This window comes from Ogataea haglerorum (assembly GCF_019207285.1).
Source record: "Ogataea haglerorum isolate 81-453-3 chromosome Unknown 81-453-3_NODE_12_length_311171_cov_96.283249, whole genome shotgun sequence".
NCBI lineage: Eukaryota > Fungi > Ascomycota > Pichiomycetes > Pichiales > Pichiaceae > Ogataea > Ogataea haglerorum.
In genome coordinates this window covers 106,680-123,791 of record NW_025065162.1, presented here as the reverse complement: position 1 = coordinate 123,791, position 17,112 = coordinate 106,680, and the positions used below count along the sequence as shown (strand labels likewise).

General features: G+C 61.7%; 9 protein-coding genes across 9 annotated transcripts; 4 read left to right on the top strand and 5 right to left on the bottom strand.

The window, feature by feature from the left end:
* Positions 1–51: 51 nt before the first annotated feature.
* KL911_004193 (uncharacterized protein) lies at positions 52–1,872 on the bottom strand (the record flags this gene model as incomplete). Its single annotated transcript, XM_043199457.1, has 1 exon — positions 52–1,872. One exon carries the CDS (start codon positions 1,870–1,872, stop codon positions 52–54), a length of 1,821 nt encoding a protein of 606 aa, XP_043053017.1.
* Positions 1,873–2,164: 292 nt separating this feature from the next.
* Positions 2,165–4,127, top strand: KL911_004192 (uncharacterized protein; the record flags this gene model as incomplete). Its single annotated transcript, XM_043199456.1, has 2 exons — positions 2,165–2,192; positions 2,644–4,127. 2 exons carry the CDS (start codon positions 2,165–2,167, stop codon positions 4,125–4,127), a joined length of 1,512 nt encoding a protein of 503 aa, XP_043053016.1.
* Positions 4,128–4,172: 45 nt separating this feature from the next.
* On the bottom strand, positions 4,173–5,132 carry KL911_004191 (uncharacterized protein; the record flags this gene model as incomplete). Its single annotated transcript, XM_043199455.1, has 1 exon — positions 4,173–5,132. The coding sequence occupies one exon, from the start codon at positions 5,130–5,132 to the stop codon at positions 4,173–4,175; it is 960 nt and encodes a 319-aa protein (XP_043053015.1).
* A 65-nt stretch (positions 5,133–5,197) lies between these two features.
* On the bottom strand, positions 5,198–6,685 carry KL911_004190 (uncharacterized protein; the record flags this gene model as incomplete). The annotated part of the gene is made up of 1 exon (XM_043199454.1): positions 5,198–6,685. The coding sequence occupies one exon, from the start codon at positions 6,683–6,685 to the stop codon at positions 5,198–5,200; it is 1,488 nt and encodes a 495-aa protein (XP_043053014.1).
* Positions 6,686–6,740: 55 nt separating this feature from the next.
* Positions 6,741–7,339, top strand: KL911_004189 (uncharacterized protein; the record flags this gene model as incomplete). Its single annotated transcript, XM_043199452.1, has 2 exons — positions 6,741–6,759; positions 6,879–7,339. 2 exons carry the CDS (start codon positions 6,741–6,743, stop codon positions 7,337–7,339), a joined length of 480 nt encoding a protein of 159 aa, XP_043053013.1.
* Positions 7,340–7,365: 26 nt separating this feature from the next.
* On the bottom strand, positions 7,366–9,036 carry KL911_004188 (uncharacterized protein; the record flags this gene model as incomplete). The annotated part of the gene is made up of 2 exons (XM_043199451.1): positions 7,366–8,872; positions 8,993–9,036. The coding sequence occupies 2 exons, from the start codon at positions 9,034–9,036 to the stop codon at positions 7,366–7,368; spliced, it is 1,551 nt and encodes a 516-aa protein (XP_043053012.1).
* A 208-nt stretch (positions 9,037–9,244) lies between these two features.
* On the bottom strand, positions 9,245–11,132 carry KL911_004187 (uncharacterized protein; the record flags this gene model as incomplete). The annotated part of the gene is made up of 2 exons (XM_043199450.1): positions 9,245–11,056; positions 11,118–11,132. 2 exons carry the CDS (start codon positions 11,130–11,132, stop codon positions 9,245–9,247), a joined length of 1,827 nt encoding a protein of 608 aa, XP_043053011.1.
* Positions 11,133–11,192: 60 nt separating this feature from the next.
* On the top strand, positions 11,193–14,669 carry KL911_004186 (uncharacterized protein; the record flags this gene model as incomplete). Its single annotated transcript, XM_043199449.1, has 1 exon — positions 11,193–14,669. One exon carries the CDS (start codon positions 11,193–11,195, stop codon positions 14,667–14,669), a length of 3,477 nt encoding a protein of 1,158 aa, XP_043053010.1.
* A 13-nt stretch (positions 14,670–14,682) lies between these two features.
* On the top strand, positions 14,683–17,096 carry KL911_004185 (uncharacterized protein; the record flags this gene model as incomplete). Its single annotated transcript, XM_043199448.1, has 2 exons — positions 14,683–15,129; positions 15,195–17,096. 2 exons carry the CDS (start codon positions 14,683–14,685, stop codon positions 17,094–17,096), a joined length of 2,349 nt encoding a protein of 782 aa, XP_043053009.1.
* Positions 17,097–17,112: the final 16 nt, after the last annotated feature.

Genomic DNA, 17,112 nt, shown 5'->3' with positions numbered 1-17,112 from the left:
TTTCGACTCTATACACTTTATTAGTAGCCCGCCAAATAAATATCCCCCTAATCACAGCTCGGTGTTCTCCAGGAAGAAGTAGTTGCCGCTCAGCTTCTGCTCCTTGTCCATCTGGGAGTCCAGCTTGTTAATTCGAGGTCTGAACGAGTTAGGGTCTCTTCTGAATGTCACGTTCAGGTTCTTGAGGAACCGGTTGCAACCAGTCAGCAGCGACTCGGCCTTTCTCGCGGTGGCGGCCTTCGACGGCACACCCTCAAACACCATCACCTTGTCGGCCATGTACGTGGCCATGATAAAGTCGTGCTCGACGATAAAAGCGGTTTTCTTCGAGTGAATGATAAATCTTCTGATCACCTTGGAGCAGATGATACGCTGCTCCGAGTCCAGGTAGGCGGAAGGCTCGTCGATAAGGTAGATGTCGGCGTCCATGCCGAGCGCAAGCACAATGGCGACTCTTTGCAGCTCACCTCCCGACAGGTGCTGCACCTCCTGGTCGATGATGTCTTCGATTTTGAGTGGCTTCACCACGTCAGTGTTGAACTGCGGATGCAGGAACGAGGCTCTGATCTTCTTCAAAAACAGCTGTCTCACAGTTCCGGTGAACTTCGGAGCGATCTTTTGCGGTTTCATCGAAACGTTCAGCTTTGGCGCCTTGCTTCCCTCGTCTGGCGTGATGGCTCCCGCGAGAAGCTTACAGAGTGTCGTTTTTCCGGTACCGTTCTCCCCCATCATCACGATGATCTCGCTGTCGGAGAACTCGCCGGCCTCCACGGTCAGCTTGAAATCGCCCTGTGTTTTGGTCATGTCTGGATACTCCATCGAGTGCGACTGGTCCACAACCATTTTGTCAGACGCGTCGGCAAGCCTGAATTGCAGCGACTCGGTTCTGAACCTCATGTTTTCCGTTGGGATGTGGCCGTCGAGGAAAATGTTGATGCCCTCTCTCACAGAGGCCGGAAGGGTCACCACGCCATACACGGAAGGCACACCGTAGAGAATGCAAACGAAATCGGACAGATAGTCCAGCACAGACAGATCGTGCTCCACGACAATCACGTACACGGTGGGCTGAAGAAGCGATCTGATGATGAAGGCAGCGTTCAGACGCTGTTTGACGTCCAAATAGGACGAAGGCTCGTCAAACATGTACACATGGGCGTCCTGGACACAGGTCATTCCGATAGCAAATCTCTGGAGCTCTCCACCAGAAAGCTTCGAGACCTCTCGTTTCAGGATTCCCTTTAATTCCAGTGTGTCGACCACCTGTTTGGCGGCGTCCTGTCTTTCGAGCTTGGCCTTGATTAGTTCACCAACTTTGTTGAGCGGTCCCTTGATGGCACGAGGTATATTATCCACGTACTGCGGCTTGATTATGGCCTTGATGTCGTCTTCCAGAACTTTGGTCAGGTAGTTCTGCAGCTCTGATCCTCTGAAATGCTTCAAAATGTCCTCCCAGTCAGGAGGATCGTCGTATCTTCCTAGGTTGGGCTTCTCCTTTCCAGCAAGGATCTTCAGCGCGGTGGACTTTCCAATACCGTTGGTCCCCACCAGGCCGAGCACCTGGCCAGGTCTTGGAGTAGGCAGTCTATGCAGTTTGAAAGAGTTGGCCGAGTATCTGTGGGTGACCTCTTTTTCGAGGTTGGTTGGTAAATTAATGATGTTGATGGCTCCAAAGGGACACTTTTTGACGCAGATACCGCATCCAATACACAGATTCTCCGAGATGAAGGCTATCTTCGAGGTCGGAGCCACCTCGATACACAGCTTTCCCGTCTTCACCACGGGACAGCTCTTTCTGCACTCTTGTCTGCATTTTTTGGGCTTGCACTTGTCGTCCGAGACGATGGCGATACGGGTATTTTTCTGACTCATGCTAATTAGGGAATATGCAACACTCCGGCACTACTGAATGCAAATTGGCCGAAAACAGCTGAGAAGGGAGGAATAAGTACCGGTTGGAGAGTGTTTGGATAATATTAAAAAAAAATTTTCAATTAGAGACTTTCGCGCGTGGGAACGTTTTTACGCACGTAATTAGGGAGCTGGCTGGCATTTGCGGTCTCAGATTTACGTTTCTGGTGGTTGCTTACAATAACGGAAATATGATTGGCCAGGGGACTACGAACGCTGAGACTGAAAGGAGGTGAGCGATGCGCCGCTGATCATGCGAGAGCCGCAAACACCAATTGGCAGTCCCGTCGTCAGCCAGAAGTAAACAGCAGCAAGTCCAGGCAGACAGTCCCCAATATTTAAATGTACGGAAATTAAATACAGGCAAATGTGCTATGTTTTGAACGTAGTTTTCTATTTCAGCCATGTTTTTTGTACACATGAAGCATCGCCACGCCGTTCCTTGCAGACTAGGGCGTGTGGCGTAGTTGGTAGCGCGTTCGCTTAGCATGCGAAAGGTCTTGGGTTCGACTCCCAACTCGTCCATATTTTTTGTCCAACAGATCGTTGCTTTTTTGCGCTCAGCATGCTCGCAGTGCGCCGCTTGCGTCGGCTCAAGTGCTACTCATCGGCACTGAAAGGCTTCGCAACCGCTCGCTGCCGCCCAACGGCCCACAGCCGCAAGCTGCCCAATGCGCGCCGCGATAAGCGTCCGCGCCTGACTTCCCGATTCGGCAATTGCCGACTTATCAGCGGGATCCCACAACCGCCAGGCTCGTTATAAATACCTCTCGCTGCGTCCCGTATCCACAATGACTGTTGACAACAAAGAAACCTCTTACGTGTTCCAAAAACAAATCAACGACAAGGGCCTGCTCTGTGTCGGCGCCAAGGGCGACGGCATGTACCTCGTTCTGGAAAACCCGCACACCAAGGAGCAGAAGGTGGTGTTCGACGCTGTTTCAGGAGCAGCCGTCAACTCGCTCCCTCACCAGGACCCGGAGATCACCGAGGCCATGGGCCAGTTCGCCAAGGAGTCCGTGTACACCTTCGGTGCGTACTACGCCAACTACGCGGCCGAGGACCTGGGCAAGTTCCTCTGCGAGAAGTCCGGCGGCGACTTTGCGTCTGCCCTGTGGACCAGCTCGGGCAGCGAGGCCAACGAGAACGCCATGAAGATCATCAAGCAGTACCACAACGAGCTCAAGGACTACAAGAGATGCAAATTCATCGGCAGAAAGCAGTCGTACCACGGCTTCACCACCGGAACGCTCGCCATCGGAGACGGCTCCAGAAAGTACCAGTTTGCCGACATTCTGATCGACGAGTCCAAGACGCCAAAGGTGTCTCCAGTCTACCCCTACAGAAACCAGAAACCAGGCCAGACCGAGGAGGAGTACACCCAGGAGCTGCTGGACGAGCTGGAGCAGACCTTCATCGACAACGACCCTAGCACGATCGCCGGAATGATCATCGAGACCGTCGGCGGCTCGACGTTCGGCACCTCCGTGCCTACCAAGGGCTACCTGGACGGCTGCAGAGAGATCTGCCACAAGTACGGCGCGCTGTTCATGCTGGACGAGGTCATGTGCGGCCTGGGAAGATGCGGCTACCCCTTCACGTACAAGTCGCCCGAGTTCGGCCTCTCTTCGGGCGGGCCAGACCTCTGCTCGGTCGGCAAGACCATCGGCTCGGGCTTCGTCACGCTTGCTGGTGTGCTGATCTCGCCGGGCGTTAAGAAAGTCTTTGCCGAGGGCTCTGGAAGCATTCTCGGCGCCCAGACCTACCACTCGCACGACTTCAACTGCAGAGTCGGCCTGGCTGTCCAGAAGAAGATCTACAGAGACAACCTGATCGAGAACGTCAGGGTCAACGGCGCATACCTCAAGGAACAGCTCAAGCTCAAGCTCAAGGACGCCAAGTACGCCGGCGACGTGCGCGGAGCAGGAAACTTCCTGTCGGTCGAGGCCGTCAAGGACAAGGCCACCAAGGAGCCGTTCGACCCGAAGGAGAAGGTCGGCACGCAGCTCGGCAGCCTCTGCTTCGAGCGAGGCATGACCGTCATGGGCGTCACGGGCACCATCGAGAGCAAGCTCGTCAACAACTCCGAGCTCGTCTGCGTCGGCGATCACGTGACCGTCGCGCCGGCGTACACGTTCACCAAGGAGCACTGCGACTTCATTGCGAACACCATAGCCGGCGCCTTTGCCGACCTGGAGAAGAAGTACGCGGCCTGACTCGGGGCCAGCTTAAGGTTAGTACAGGTTTCTAATAAAGATAATTTATGGAGCTACCAGTCGGCGGCGGTAGGTTTGGACGCGCTGCTCGAAGGACGTGCCGTTCCAGCGGTCTGGGGCCTCCAGCCGCGGCGGGCCGTACTGCTCGATCGCCAGCCCGCTTGCTACCGTTGCCGCTACGCACGCCTGCTCGAGGTCGCCGCTCAGAGCCAGCTGCGTAGCAAACGCCCCGACAAACGTGTTCCCGCAGCCTGTCGGGTCCACCACCTTGTAGTCGCTGCGGGCAGGGTCGTCGTGGTACGCGGGAAACCACTTGGTCTGGCCGCTGGCGTACAGAAGCGACCCCAAGGCGCCGCACCGCACCAGCAGCACGCGGGCCTTGTGCATGCGGGCTACCCTTTCACAGTTTTCTCTATCGGTGGGCTCCGGCTCGCCAAAAAATGCAGCAGCCTCCGCCGCGTTGGGCGAGAAGACGTCAACGTGTTCAAGGGCGGCGTTCAGGGCGTCCAAATGCTCTGGCCGACACCGGTCAGGAATGGCTTCGTAGACGATTAGCGGTCTGTCTGGTCTCGCAGCGATGATGGATTCGAGCATTTCGCGCAGCGAGCCGGGCGAGCAGAGCAGATGGAACGACCGCGACCGGATCAGGTGCTCGTGGTGCTTTAAGTCGTCCACCTCAATTCTCCGTTTGGGCGTCGTGTACTTGAACTCACGCCAGTCGTTGAGGCCGTACTTGTTCCATCCGCGCGTGCACAGCCGCGTATTGTCGTAGCGAAAGACTGCGCCCAGATCCCAGCTCTGCAGCTCTCGCAGTACTTCCTCTGGACAGTCGCTGCCGATATCTATAATGCCACCACAGAGCCTGCTCCGCCGGCTTCCGAGGACGATCCGCGAGCCCGCCATGGCAAACACGCCGCCTCCCCCAAGAACGTTGTAGAGGGACGTTCCGTCGGCGAAATGGATTTCGTCGAGGATGAACATGCCCAGGGAGCAGAAAATGGACATGGTGTATTTTGTTTATTATCATTTTATTTTATTTTATCTAATTTATTTTTTACTTCATTTATTACTCAGAAAATAGCCTCATCGAGCCTGGCTGCCGGGTTGTTCTCAATGAAGTCCAGATCAACCTTGTGTCCCAACAGCTCTCTAATGTTGCTGACAGCATACTTGATCATCGTAGGCCTCTCCAGCGACAGGCCCCAGCCCAGAACCCTCATGTCCTTGGGCAGACCCATGGCCTCGAGCATCTCCGGTCTGAACATGCCGGAGTTGCCGATCTCGACCCACTTGCCCAGCCCGTTGTGCCAGGCGTAGATCTCGAGCGACGGCTCTGTGTAGGGGTTGTACGTCGGCTTGAACCTGAGGTCGTGAACACCCATCTTGTCGAAGAACTGCTGCATGAAGCCGATCAGGTCTCCGAGCGTCAGATTGTAGTCGGCAAAGACACCCTCGACCTGGTGGAACTCGGCGAGATGCGTCGCGTCGACAGCCTCGTTACGGAACACCCTGTCGATCGAGAACAGCCTGGTCGGCCTTGGATCGGCAGCCAGCTTCTTGAGCATCTGCGACGAGATCGCCGTGGTGTGTGTTCTCAGAACCGTCCGCAGCGACTCCTCGCCCTTCCACGGGTATCTGTACCCGATCGACCCGTACGCGCCGTCCTGGTGCACCCTCTTGACGTTCTCCCAGTACTCTCTGTCCTGTGGCTCCTTGGCCGTGGCAGGGTCCTTCAGATAAAACGTGTCCTGCAAGTCTCTGGCAGGATGCTGTTGCGGCACAAACAGCGTATCGAAATTCCAGAACCCGCTTTCGACGTACTGGTTGGACGGCATCTCCGAGAATCCCATGCTGAAGAAGATCTGTCTGAACTCCTCCCGGACCTTGTTGAGCGGATGCAGCGCTCCAGCAGACGGCATCACGCCCTGCGAGTCGAAGTTGTACGGCTTGAACTCGGCCTTGCTCCACGAGCCGCTCACCACCATGTCGCTGGTGATGTCCGTTTCCAGCTGCTTGATCTCCAGAGCAAACTCGGCGCCCTTCCAGACGCTGTACGTGAACACCTTGGACTGCGTGACGAGCTTTCTCTTCTTCAGCTCGGCCAGGTCCTTCTTGTTGGCCAGCGCGCCGGTTTGCTCGATCTCCTTCAGCTGCTCCGCGGTCGCGTCCTGCACCTGGCTGCCCGCAGCGACCTTCGCGACCAGCTTGTCGCCGTCCTTGGCGATCCACCCGTTCTTGAACGCTCTGCCCTGGGCCACCTTCCCGTTGCTGCCCATCACGCTGTCGACGTCCGAGATCCTGAGCCCGTCCAGCGCCTCCGCCACCTTCTGCAGCAGCCGGTACTCGTGCGACCCGTGCGCCACAATGTCCCTGGCCTCTGCCGTCAGCGTCCACTTGTCGCTCTCGTGCGTCTTGTACTCCACCATGTTTCTGGCCGCGAGCGACATCAGCGCGGCCTGCATGGCCGCCGTGTCGACGTCCGCAAACTCGGCCGCCGTGTCGGCGATCTGCTGCTTCTCGCCCAGCGTGCGCAATATTCTGAGCTGGAGCGACGACATGGTTGATTAATTTTGATTATTTATTTTCGACAAATTTTTCCTCACACATCCTCCCATGTCCACCGAGAGAGCCCGTTTTTTTTGCCTCTGGACCGACTGCGACGCCGCGCTCTCCGCGCCGGCAGAGCTGTGCGTGCACGTAGCGAGCCACGCCGGTGCCGGGCTGCGGTGCCGCTGGAACCTGTGCGGCCAGCGCTGCGACTCGCAGTCCGCGCTGCTGAACCACCTCGTGCTCCACTGCAGGACGCCGTTTGCGTGTCTGCGCTGCAGCAGCGTGTTCGCCACCGTCGGCGAGCTGTACGAGCACGAGCGGCGCCACAAGCCGCCTGTCGCGGCCGACCCGCTCGGAGCGGACCTTGCGGCGTACAAAAACGCAGCGCCGCCTCGCCTGCGCGGCCGGTGTGCCACGCTGGAGCGCAAGATCGCGCAGTCGCACGAGCAGCTCGCGCAGGCGCACGCGGCCAGGCCGCAGGTCGACACGGCCGCGCTGCCGGCGCCAGCGCTCGAGCAGTACGCCGCGCAGCTGGAACTGTACCGCGCGAAGCTCGAGCGGCTTCGCCGGACGCTGGGCGCCGAGCTGGCGGCCGCAGACCGGCAGAAAAGACACTACTGGCTGAAAACACAGCGGCTGGTCGACGCGCTACACCAGTTTGAGAAGACAGAGCTCAATACATGAGATTCTATTCGTTTCTAAATTTGACCGTCTTGAGCGGGCTGTACAGCTGGTTGTACAGCTCGTCGGGGGCGTCGCGGCCAAGCAGGCGCCTCGTGTCGACAAAGGTCTCGTCGAGCTCGCGCAGGTTGCGCACGCCCAGCAGCCGCATGTCCATCTCGAGCTCGTCCTTGAGCAGCTGGATGGCCTTGCGCACGCCGTTCTCGCCGTATGCGGAGTTGGCGTACAGGATCGGCCGCCCGAGACCGACGCCCACACGCACGTTCTGGCCGCCGAGGGCCAGCGCCTTGAGGATGTCGGTGCCGCGGCGCACGCCGCCGTCGACGAAGATCTCGAAGCCGGGCCGCAGCTTGTTGCGCCGCTTCAGCTCGGGCACCACCTCCGCCAGCAGCTCGACGGGCGGCGGCGCGGTGTCCAGCTGGCGCCCGCCGTGGTTCGACAGCACGACGCCGTCGAACCCGTCGTCCACCGCCTGCACCACGTCCTCGACGCGCTGCACGCCCTTGATCAGCACGGGCAGCGTGGTGATCTGCTTGATTTTCTTCACGTCGTCCCACGTGAGCCGCGTGTCGATGAACGACGACAGCGCGCGCGAGGCGCCCTTGCTGCGGACGACGTCGTTGCTCTTCTGCACCTCCGACTCGCCCTCGAACTTCACGCGGGCGTCCTTCTCTCTGTTGCCGAGGCTCGGGGCGTCCACGGTGACGAAGATGGCCTTGATGCCGAGCTGCTCCGCCTTGCGCACCATCTCAAACGCCACGTTGCGGTCCTCGTTCACGTACAGCTGGAACCACTGCGTCGCGCCGGGGACGCGCGCCGCGACGATCTCCTCGAGCGAGTTCGACGACAGCGTCGAGATCATCTGGATCACGCCCTCCTTGCCCGCGCCGCGCGCGATGGAGCACTCGCCGTCCGGGTGGCCCAGCTTCGCGAGCGCCGTCGCGCTCACGTAGAACGGCACCGACGTCGGCGTGCCCAGCAGCGTCGTGCTGGTGTCCACCGTGCTCACGTCCACCAGCACGCGCGGCCGGAAGTATATCCGCTGGTACGCGTAGTGGTTTTCGCGCATGCTCACCTCGTCGTCGGCGCCGGACGAGTAGTACGCCCACGCGCCCTTCGGCAGGATTTTCTTCGCAATGTACTCGAAGTCGTGCAGGTTCATCACCTCGTTGACGTTCGGCATGTTGGCCACGTTCTCGAGCCGCTCTTCCTCGGACTCGTCCTCGGCCACCTCCAGCGTCGGCGCGGGCCCGTCCAGCTGCCCGAGGTGCTTGTCCCGGGGCAGGTTCTTCTCGATCGTGCCCTTGGGATGCAGCTGCTCGTACAGCTCGGTGGCGTCGTGGCCGGAGTACCGGATGATGGGCGACTGGCCGCCCGGGTGCTGGGGCAGGAACTCGGTCATGTCGTAGACCTGGCCCCGGATGGCCACCCAGCAGTCGTCGGGCCGGTTGTGCTTGACGAACTCGGCAACGGGCACGATGCGCTTGGACGCGGGCGACTCGCTGGCGAGCTGTCTGCCGGGCAGCTGGGTGCACACGAGGAGGGCTCCGAGGCCGGCCAGCGCTGCCGCAGCGAGAGGTCTGCGCGGGAAGCGCCTAGCAGACGACGCGAGCGCGCGGGAGAGCCGTGGGGACGGCCGCCTGCCGGCGGGAAATGCTCTGTAGGAGGTTCTCCACATACGTAAGGATGCTAAGAAAGTCGAGCCTGACTATTTTTCAGTCGAGGTGGGGCCACCCGCGCGGGGGCAGCTCCGAGACCCCCATCCCGCGCGGGATGGACCCCCGCAGCCAATGACGCGAATTTGCGAGGTCAGCAAAAAAATAAAGAGTGGACGAGACCGGAGTCGAACCGATGACCTTCTGCTTGCAAGGCAGACGCGCTACCAACTACGCCACACGCCCGCGATCTTCTGTTCTGGCGTACTCAGCAGCGATGTCGCGCTCGGTTGCGTGCAGTCTCGAAAGATCTCGAGGAAATGGCCGCCGATAACCAAAAATACGCACCGTGCACCGCCCGGAAACCCAGACTGCTTTTCCCAAAAGACACACCGTAAACAAGCAAATAAATATATATCCCTTCTCATGAACTCTGTCAGGGCGGCCAGGCGGCCCTCCACGCGCTCGTACGCCGACGCCGACGACGTCTCGCTGCTGGCCGACGAGTCGTTCCATCAGTACGGCTCGATCGACGAGGAGCACTACATCCAGAGCCGGAGGGCGTCGATGAAGTCGTCCATGTCGCAACTCAACTCGCTCAACCTCATCCCCACCAAGACGACCGACGCAGGCATCATCCTGGAGGTCGAGACGTCGACCTGGCAGGAGCTCGGCCTGCTTGCGGTGAGCGCGGTCCCGCTGGTGATCACGTTCTTGCTCCAGTTCTCGCTCACGGTTGCGTCGGTTTTCAGCGTGGGCAACCTCGGCTCGCAGGAGCTGGCCGCCGTGTCGCTGTCGAACTTGCTGTGCAACGTGTCCGCGTACGCCATCATCCAGGGAATCGCGTCGTCGCTGTCGACGCTGTGTCCGCAGGCATATGGCAGAAAAGACTACCGGGCGGTGGGCATGCACAGCCTGCGGTGTCTTGTGCTGCTGCTGCTGCTGTACGTGCCGATGTACGCGTTTCTGCACTGGGGGTCGCGGCCGCTGCTGCTCAAAATCGTCCAGGACGAGCGGCTGAGCGAGCTGGCCTCGTCGTACCTGAAACGACTGCTGTACGGCGTGCCGGGCTACATCGTGTTCGAGGTGCTCAAGCAGTACCTCCAGGCGCAGGGCATTTTCCACGCGTCGACGCTTGTGCTCGTGCTGTGCGCGCCGCTCAACATCGTTCTGAACTACCAGCTGGTGTGGAACAAGACGTACGGGATCGGGTTCCTGGGGGCCCCCACCGCCGTCGTGATCACCAACTGGTGCATGGCGTCGATGCTCTTCTGCTACGCGGCGTTTGTCAACGGCTACCAGTGCTGGTGCGGCTTCTCGCGGGACGTCTTCCGCAACTGGAGCCGCACTCTGCAGCTCGCGGGCCCCGGCGTGATCATGATCGAGGCCGAGTGGTTCGCGTTCGAGATCATCACGTTTGCGTCGTCCAAGTTCGGCACCGCCGCGCTCGCGTCGCAGTCCATCATGACCACGACCGGCTCGACCATCTACCAGATCCCGCTCGCCGTCTCTGTCGCCGCGTCGACCAGAGTGGCCTGGTTCATCGGCTCGGCGTCCAAGGACGCCGCCGTCAAGTCTGCGCACGCGGCCACGTGGATGTCGGTGCTCTTTGGCGCGGTCAACGCCGCGCTGCTCGTGCGTTTCCGCAAGGCAGTCGTCTCCTGCTTCTCGAGCGACCCCGAGGTCGTCGAGCTTGCCAGCAAGGTCCTGATCATCGGCGCCGCGTACCAGGTGAACGACGCCATCGCCTGTGTCAGCGGCGGCGTGCTGCGTGGCCAGGGCCGCCAGTACATCAGCGGCTGGCTCAATCTCGTGAGCTACTACGTTTTCGCGCTGCCGATCGCGTTTGCGTGCGGCTTCCACCTGCACATGGGGCTCATTGGCCTCTGGATCGGCATGATGTGCGCGTTGTGCTTTGTGTCGCTTGCAGAGTGCTACTACGTGCTCACCACCGACTGGGACACTCTCATCAAGAGGTCCATCGAGGACGGCATGAAAGAGCACACCAGCTTCCACGAGGTCACTATGCCCGGCAGCGCGAGCCTGCGGCCTGTGCGGAGCCACTCGCTGCTCCCGATTCCCGTGTAGCCAGCATAAGTTGTACGGTCGATCGACGCATGTATTATTTAGCAGGGGAAAAAAAATTAATAAAAATACTGGTGCATATTTCACTAATCCAATGCTACAGGAGTCTTCTGCCACAGGCCCCCCCGTCAGCCAGCAGATGCCGCCGCGGATCACGCTGCCGTCGCTCGCCGCGCTCGGGGACGACTTTTCGCTGCCGCCCCTCACGGCAAAGGTCTCCGAGACCGGGTCTGTCGAGACCAAGATCACGCTTCCCTCGCTCTCGGTACTGACCGCGTCGATTCCAGACGTCCTGAGGCCGGTGGCCGCCCTTTCCGCGGCAACGGCAAACCCCTTGGCCGAGGAGCGCCCACCAAAACCCTCGTTTGGCATCAAGCCCGAGAACGACCTCCCGCCGCTACCTTCACCCGGGCCTGCCGTGCGCAGCGAGACCGCCGGAGCGCCCAAGACCAGCCGCTATCGCCACACAGAGCCGTGCTATTTTCTGCAAAACGTCCCGGACCGCGGCGAGCAGCCCCAGCTGGCCGACGCCGTCCCCGTGCACAGGCCGTCGTCCCAGGAGTTTGCCGCCCCGATCGCCTACATCGAGTCGCTCAGCGCGGAGGGCGAGCAGTACGGCGCCGTGAAAATTACTGTGCCGGCTAAAACCCCAGATATCGAGATACGGGGCAAACTGGGCGTCCGCCGACAGACCAAGAGACAGCAGCGTATAGCGAACGCGGGCACCCGGCCGGTGCGTTCGCGCGACCAGCTGCTGCGGCTGGGCTTTGAGCCGCGTTTCGACGGCTCCACAGTGCAAAAAGCCGGCCTCACAGTGCCCGACGCGCACACTCTTCCGTCGTACGATTTTTACCACTGGTCTGAAAGCAGCGTCGACGAGGACGACGCAGAGGTCGAATCCTTTGCCGACTTGCGCGAGTTTGACGCGCTGGCGAGCGCAGCAGAGCCAGCGACCGAGACCGGGTTCTGGGAGTCCGATTTCGACGCCTTCTACGCCATCCACACGCCTGCTCCGTGCGCGGAGCCAGAACCCTGGAACCTGCGGTATCTGGCGGTGTGCGAGGGCTCGCTGCTGCAGTATCTGAGCGAGGAGACGTCGCTGCTTGCGCCACAGGTGCGCGTGGCGTCGCGGTACGGCTGCGAGACCTGGTGTCTCGAGGACCATTTTCTGCAACGCGCAGATTTCCACCGCGCTGGCGCACCGAAAATATGGTACTTTATTCCGCCGAGCGAGCGCGCAAAGTTCGAGGCGATCCGGGCAACGCGGCCTGTGGCGCGTGCTGCGCTCAAGCACGCGCCGCTGCGTCGCTTCATCGAGCCGGGCGAGTGTTTCGACGAGTCCTTGCTCGTGACGCCCGCTCAGCTGCGCGCACACGGCGTGCGATTTTTTGCAACCGTCCAGTTCGCGGGCGAGATCGTCCTCAAGTACCCGGGGACGTATTCTATGTGCTTCTCGCTCGGCACGAGCGCGAGCGAGAGCGTGCGGTTTGCGAGCCGCGTTTGGCTGGAAAGCGCGCTTCCGGGGGCAGACTGGCTGCAACGGCAGCAGCTGCCGCCGGCGTTCTCCACGTTCCGGCTGCTGACGAATGTGGCGGCGAACTGCGACGACCGCGCCGTGCTGGCGGCGCTGGAGCCCGTGCTGGAGACGGCTGTGGCGCGCGAGACGCAGCTGCGCGAGGCCGTGCGTGCCAGCCACATCAAGGAAGTGTCTACGGCGGGCGCGGCGGGCGCCACCGTGACGGAGGCCGACCTGGCAGATGCGTTCCCGTCCTACGTCGTGGTGAGCGACCGACGCCGCCCGGAAACGCTCACCATGTCTGTGGCGCGGTTCCTGGCGACGCCGCGCGACAGCCACGAGCTCCGAGCCGAGCTCTGCGTGCAGCTGTCGGACGAGGCTGTGCGTGTGGCGCAGCGGTCGCTGCGCACGAAGCTGGTCACCGGCGCGCAGTGGCTCGCGCAGTACGACGCGCTGATCGCCGGCTACGACAAGCCGTCCACGAAACTGCTGCGTCCGCTGCTCGCCGAGGGCGACGCCATCTTCCAGCGGCCCGAAACGCTCGCGCCGCAGGACTTGCCCGCCTACGACGCGTACCGGCAGCTCAAACAGTACTACCGCGAGACCGAGGACTGGGCGGCGCGCGCGGCCAGGTTCCTGCAGTTCAAGGTGTCTACGCGGATGCGGCAGCGCCGGGGCGACGCCCACGCCGACCCAGACTCCTGGAACGAGCTCGCCGACCTGGACGCTCTGCTGCGGCAGATCCCGCAGCTGCCCGTCTCGACGCCTGAGATGGACCAGCTGCTCGAGTACTGCGGCGAGCTGGCCAAGTACAACGACATGGTGCAGCAGCTGCTGCACCGCCCGGACGACAAGGAGCTCGAGAGCCTGCATCTGCTGGGCGGCTCGCTTGGCGTCAGGCTGAACTCGTATCTGCTGCTGGACCGCGTTTTGCGGCGCAGCAAGTGGCTGCGCAAGGTGCGCGAGCTGGACTACTCTTCTGCCGGCACGCGCGAGCTGGCGCAGCTGCTGGAGGAGGGCGAGGACGTGGCGGCGACCGGCGACAGAGAAACTTACGAGAAGCTGCAGCAGGCGCACGAGCAGGCGGTGGCCGCGAACCGCGAGCTGCTCGGCAGCATCGACGATGTGGCGCGGCTGCGCGAGCTGTACGAGCAGTACGAGACCCTGCCGCTCGACCACGACGTGCGCCAGCAGGTCGCCCGGGTGCTGGACGAGTACGCGGCCGTGTACGCGCAGCTGGAGCAGATCGCGCAGACGGTGCAGCTGCGGTTCGGCGAGCTCGCGCAGCCGGACGAGCTGCTGCGCATGATCGACTCGAACCTGCGCTACTTCGACGCCAGCTTCCAGCTCTCGCGGCCGCTGCTCCAGGAGATCACGCACAAGGTCGCGCGGTACCCGGCGCTCGCGGCCGAGCACCAGACGCTGCAGTTCTACGAGCACCAGGTGGACGTGTGGTACGAGCAGCTGGTGCTCTATTTCGGGCTCGGAAAGGTGAAAAAGCTGCGCAGCTACTTCGAAGAGTGGCAGCGGTTCGACGAGCAGGTGTTTGCCGAGCCGCCCGACAGCGCCAGCTACTGCGTGTGCCGCATGCGCCACGAGAACGGCATCATGATCGAGTGCGAGGCGTGCGAGCAGTGGTTCCACTTTGGGTGTCTCGGGCTGCGCGACGAGGACGAGGCGGAGATCAGCGGGTTCCTGTGCCCGATCTGCGACGTGGACATGCGCTTCAAGTCGACGCGCCACCACCTGGCGCAGGTCGACAGAAAGCCGACGCTGGCGCAGCTCGTGGAGTTTGTGTACTGGTCGAACTCGCAGCTGACCGTGCTGCCACCAGAGTACCGCAGTATCCTGTGGATCCTGCGCAACTGCTACACGTTCAAGCTGAGCATCTCGGACATTCTGGAGAACGACCTTGCGGGGATCCGCCACGCGCTGCGCCGCATGGAGGGCTGTCGCGTCAACTTCGAGGAGGACCGCCGCGTGCTGCGCGCCAAGGTGGCCGAGCTGATGCGCGTCGATCGGCGCGCCGACCCGCCGGCTCCCGAGTCGCTCTGAAAAATAAAAAAGTATGGCAAATCGTAACACTGCACATCCATCCCTCATGTACGCCCGTGTCTCGTCCGCCGCGCGCCGCCGCCCTGTGCTCCTGCAGCCCGTCTGGACCCGCGCGCCGCTCAGCACGAGCACACGCGCTCTCCACGAGCACCAGCACTCCGGCAGCCCGCCGCCAACACCCCGTGTTCCACCCCAGTCCGGCTGGTCCAAAGTGAAGGACTTTTTCAACCCGCACCTCCCGATATCGCATCTCGGCGGCCACTCGCACTCGCACGCGGCCCCGCACGCGCACTCGCACGGCGCCGACGCGTCGAAGCTCTACGACACCAAGGACTGGGCCAACGAGGGCGTCAAGATCACCTGGGTAGGACTCGGAGTTAACGTCGCCATGGCCGTGTCCAAGTTTGCCGGCGGGCTGTACTTCCACTCGCAGGCTCTCGTTGCCGACGCCGTCCACGCCGTCGGCGACCTCGTCTCCGACGTGCTCACGCTGTCCACCGTCAAGTACAGCAACAGGACCCCGAGCGAGCTGTATCCGTTTGGCTTCGGCAAGGTGGAGACGCTCGGCTCGTTTTTCGTGTCGGCGATTCTGCTGTACGCGGGGCTCCAGATCGGCTGGGGCTCTCTGATCGACATCCTGACGCCGGTCTTGCCGCACAGCGTCATGGACGTGCTGGCGTACTTGCCCGTCCACTCGCACAGCCACAGCCACACGCACGACGCAGGGCACGCGCACGACGCGGCGACACAGACCGTCCAGACCGCAGACATCAACGCCGCGTGGTTGGCGCTGGCGTCCATCGCCGTCAAGGAGTGGCTGTTCCGCGCGACCCGCAACGTGGGCGTGCGGCTCAACTCCAAGGTGCTGATTGCCAACGCGTGGCACCACCGCGTCGACTCGCTCACGTCGGTTGTGGCGGTGCTCACCATCTCGTCGGGCTACTTCCTCAACATCTACTGGCTAGATTCCGTGGGCGGCCTGATAGTGTCGGTGCTGGTGATGAAGGTGGGCATTTCCGGGATGTTCCAGTCGTTCAAGGAGCTCATCGACAAGGCGCTGCCGGCGTCGGACCCGCGCTACCAGAGCCTGCGCGAGCTCACCGACGCGCAGCTTGCGCGCGAAAACGGCAACCTCAAGGTGAAAAAGCTGTCCGTGCTGCCGTCGGGCACCAACCTCAACGTGATCGTCGACGTCTCGGCCAACCAGAAGGACTACACCAACCACCTCACGCTCGAGCAGATGAGCCACATCGGCGAGAGCCTCAAAAAACAGCTCAAGCTCAACCACGACAACCTCAAGACCGTGTCGGTGCAGTTTGTGCCGCACGAGGACAAACACTAGATTCTGTATTAAATGCTACTTCCCGAGCCACACTTCTTGCCGCCGTCTGCAACGAGGCGGCCTGTAAACATGTCCATCTGCGCCGGGTCCACGCCAAAGCCCAGCGCGCCCGTGCGCACGTACACGTACAGCTTGTGCCCGGCGAAAAAAAGCGCAACCACGAACGCCCCCAGATACACCTTGAAGAACTTCTCTGCGCTCGCGGCGCCCTCAACGGGCAGCACGGCGATCCACAGCTGCGCCGCCAGCACCACCACGCCGAAGCCAAAACACACGTACGCGCCCCACAGACCCGTGCGCGACACGTAGCACAGGTCACGTGTGCTCTGCCCGTGCGCGGCAAGGCCGCTGCGGAAGCGGATCAGCGAGAACCCGATCGAGCACCACGTCAGCAGCGAGCTGAGCCCGGACAGCGCGAGCAGCCACGAAAACAGGATCTGTGCGCCGTTGCCGACCAGCGACACGTAGCTCAGACACCCGAACGCCAGCGTCACGCCGATGGCCACCATCGGCCGGCCGCCCTGGTCAACAAAGCCGAAGCAGCGCGGCGCCATGCCTGCCTTGGCCAGCGACACCAGCGTGCGCGACGTGGCGTAGATCGCCGAGTTCCCCACCGACAGGATGGAAATCAGGATCGCCACGTTCATGATCGACGGGAGCACGGGGATTCCCGCGTTGCGGATCGCAATCACGAACGGCGAGCTGTTGGCGCCCCCCTCGCCGCGGGCCACGAGCCGCGGCTCGTTGTACGGCACCAGCAGCCCGACCAGGGTGAGCGAGCTGATGTAGAAGAACAGAATCCGCCAGAACACCTGTTTGGACGCCTTGGGGATCGACTTGACCGGGTTTGGTGTTTCTGCTGCGCACAGGCCGCACAGCTCTGTGCCGCTAAAGCTGAAGGCGGCGGTGACAAACACGGCGACAATGCCCTTGAACCCTGCTGGCGTGAACGGCCCCGGGTCTTTCCAGTAGCGGTCGAGGATGGCTGCGTGGTGGGGCACTCCGCCGAACAGGATCACCAGCCCCGTGACCAGAAAGCCGAAAATAGCAACGATCTTGGTCACCGAAAACAGCACCTCGGCTAGGCCGTAGATCCTCACG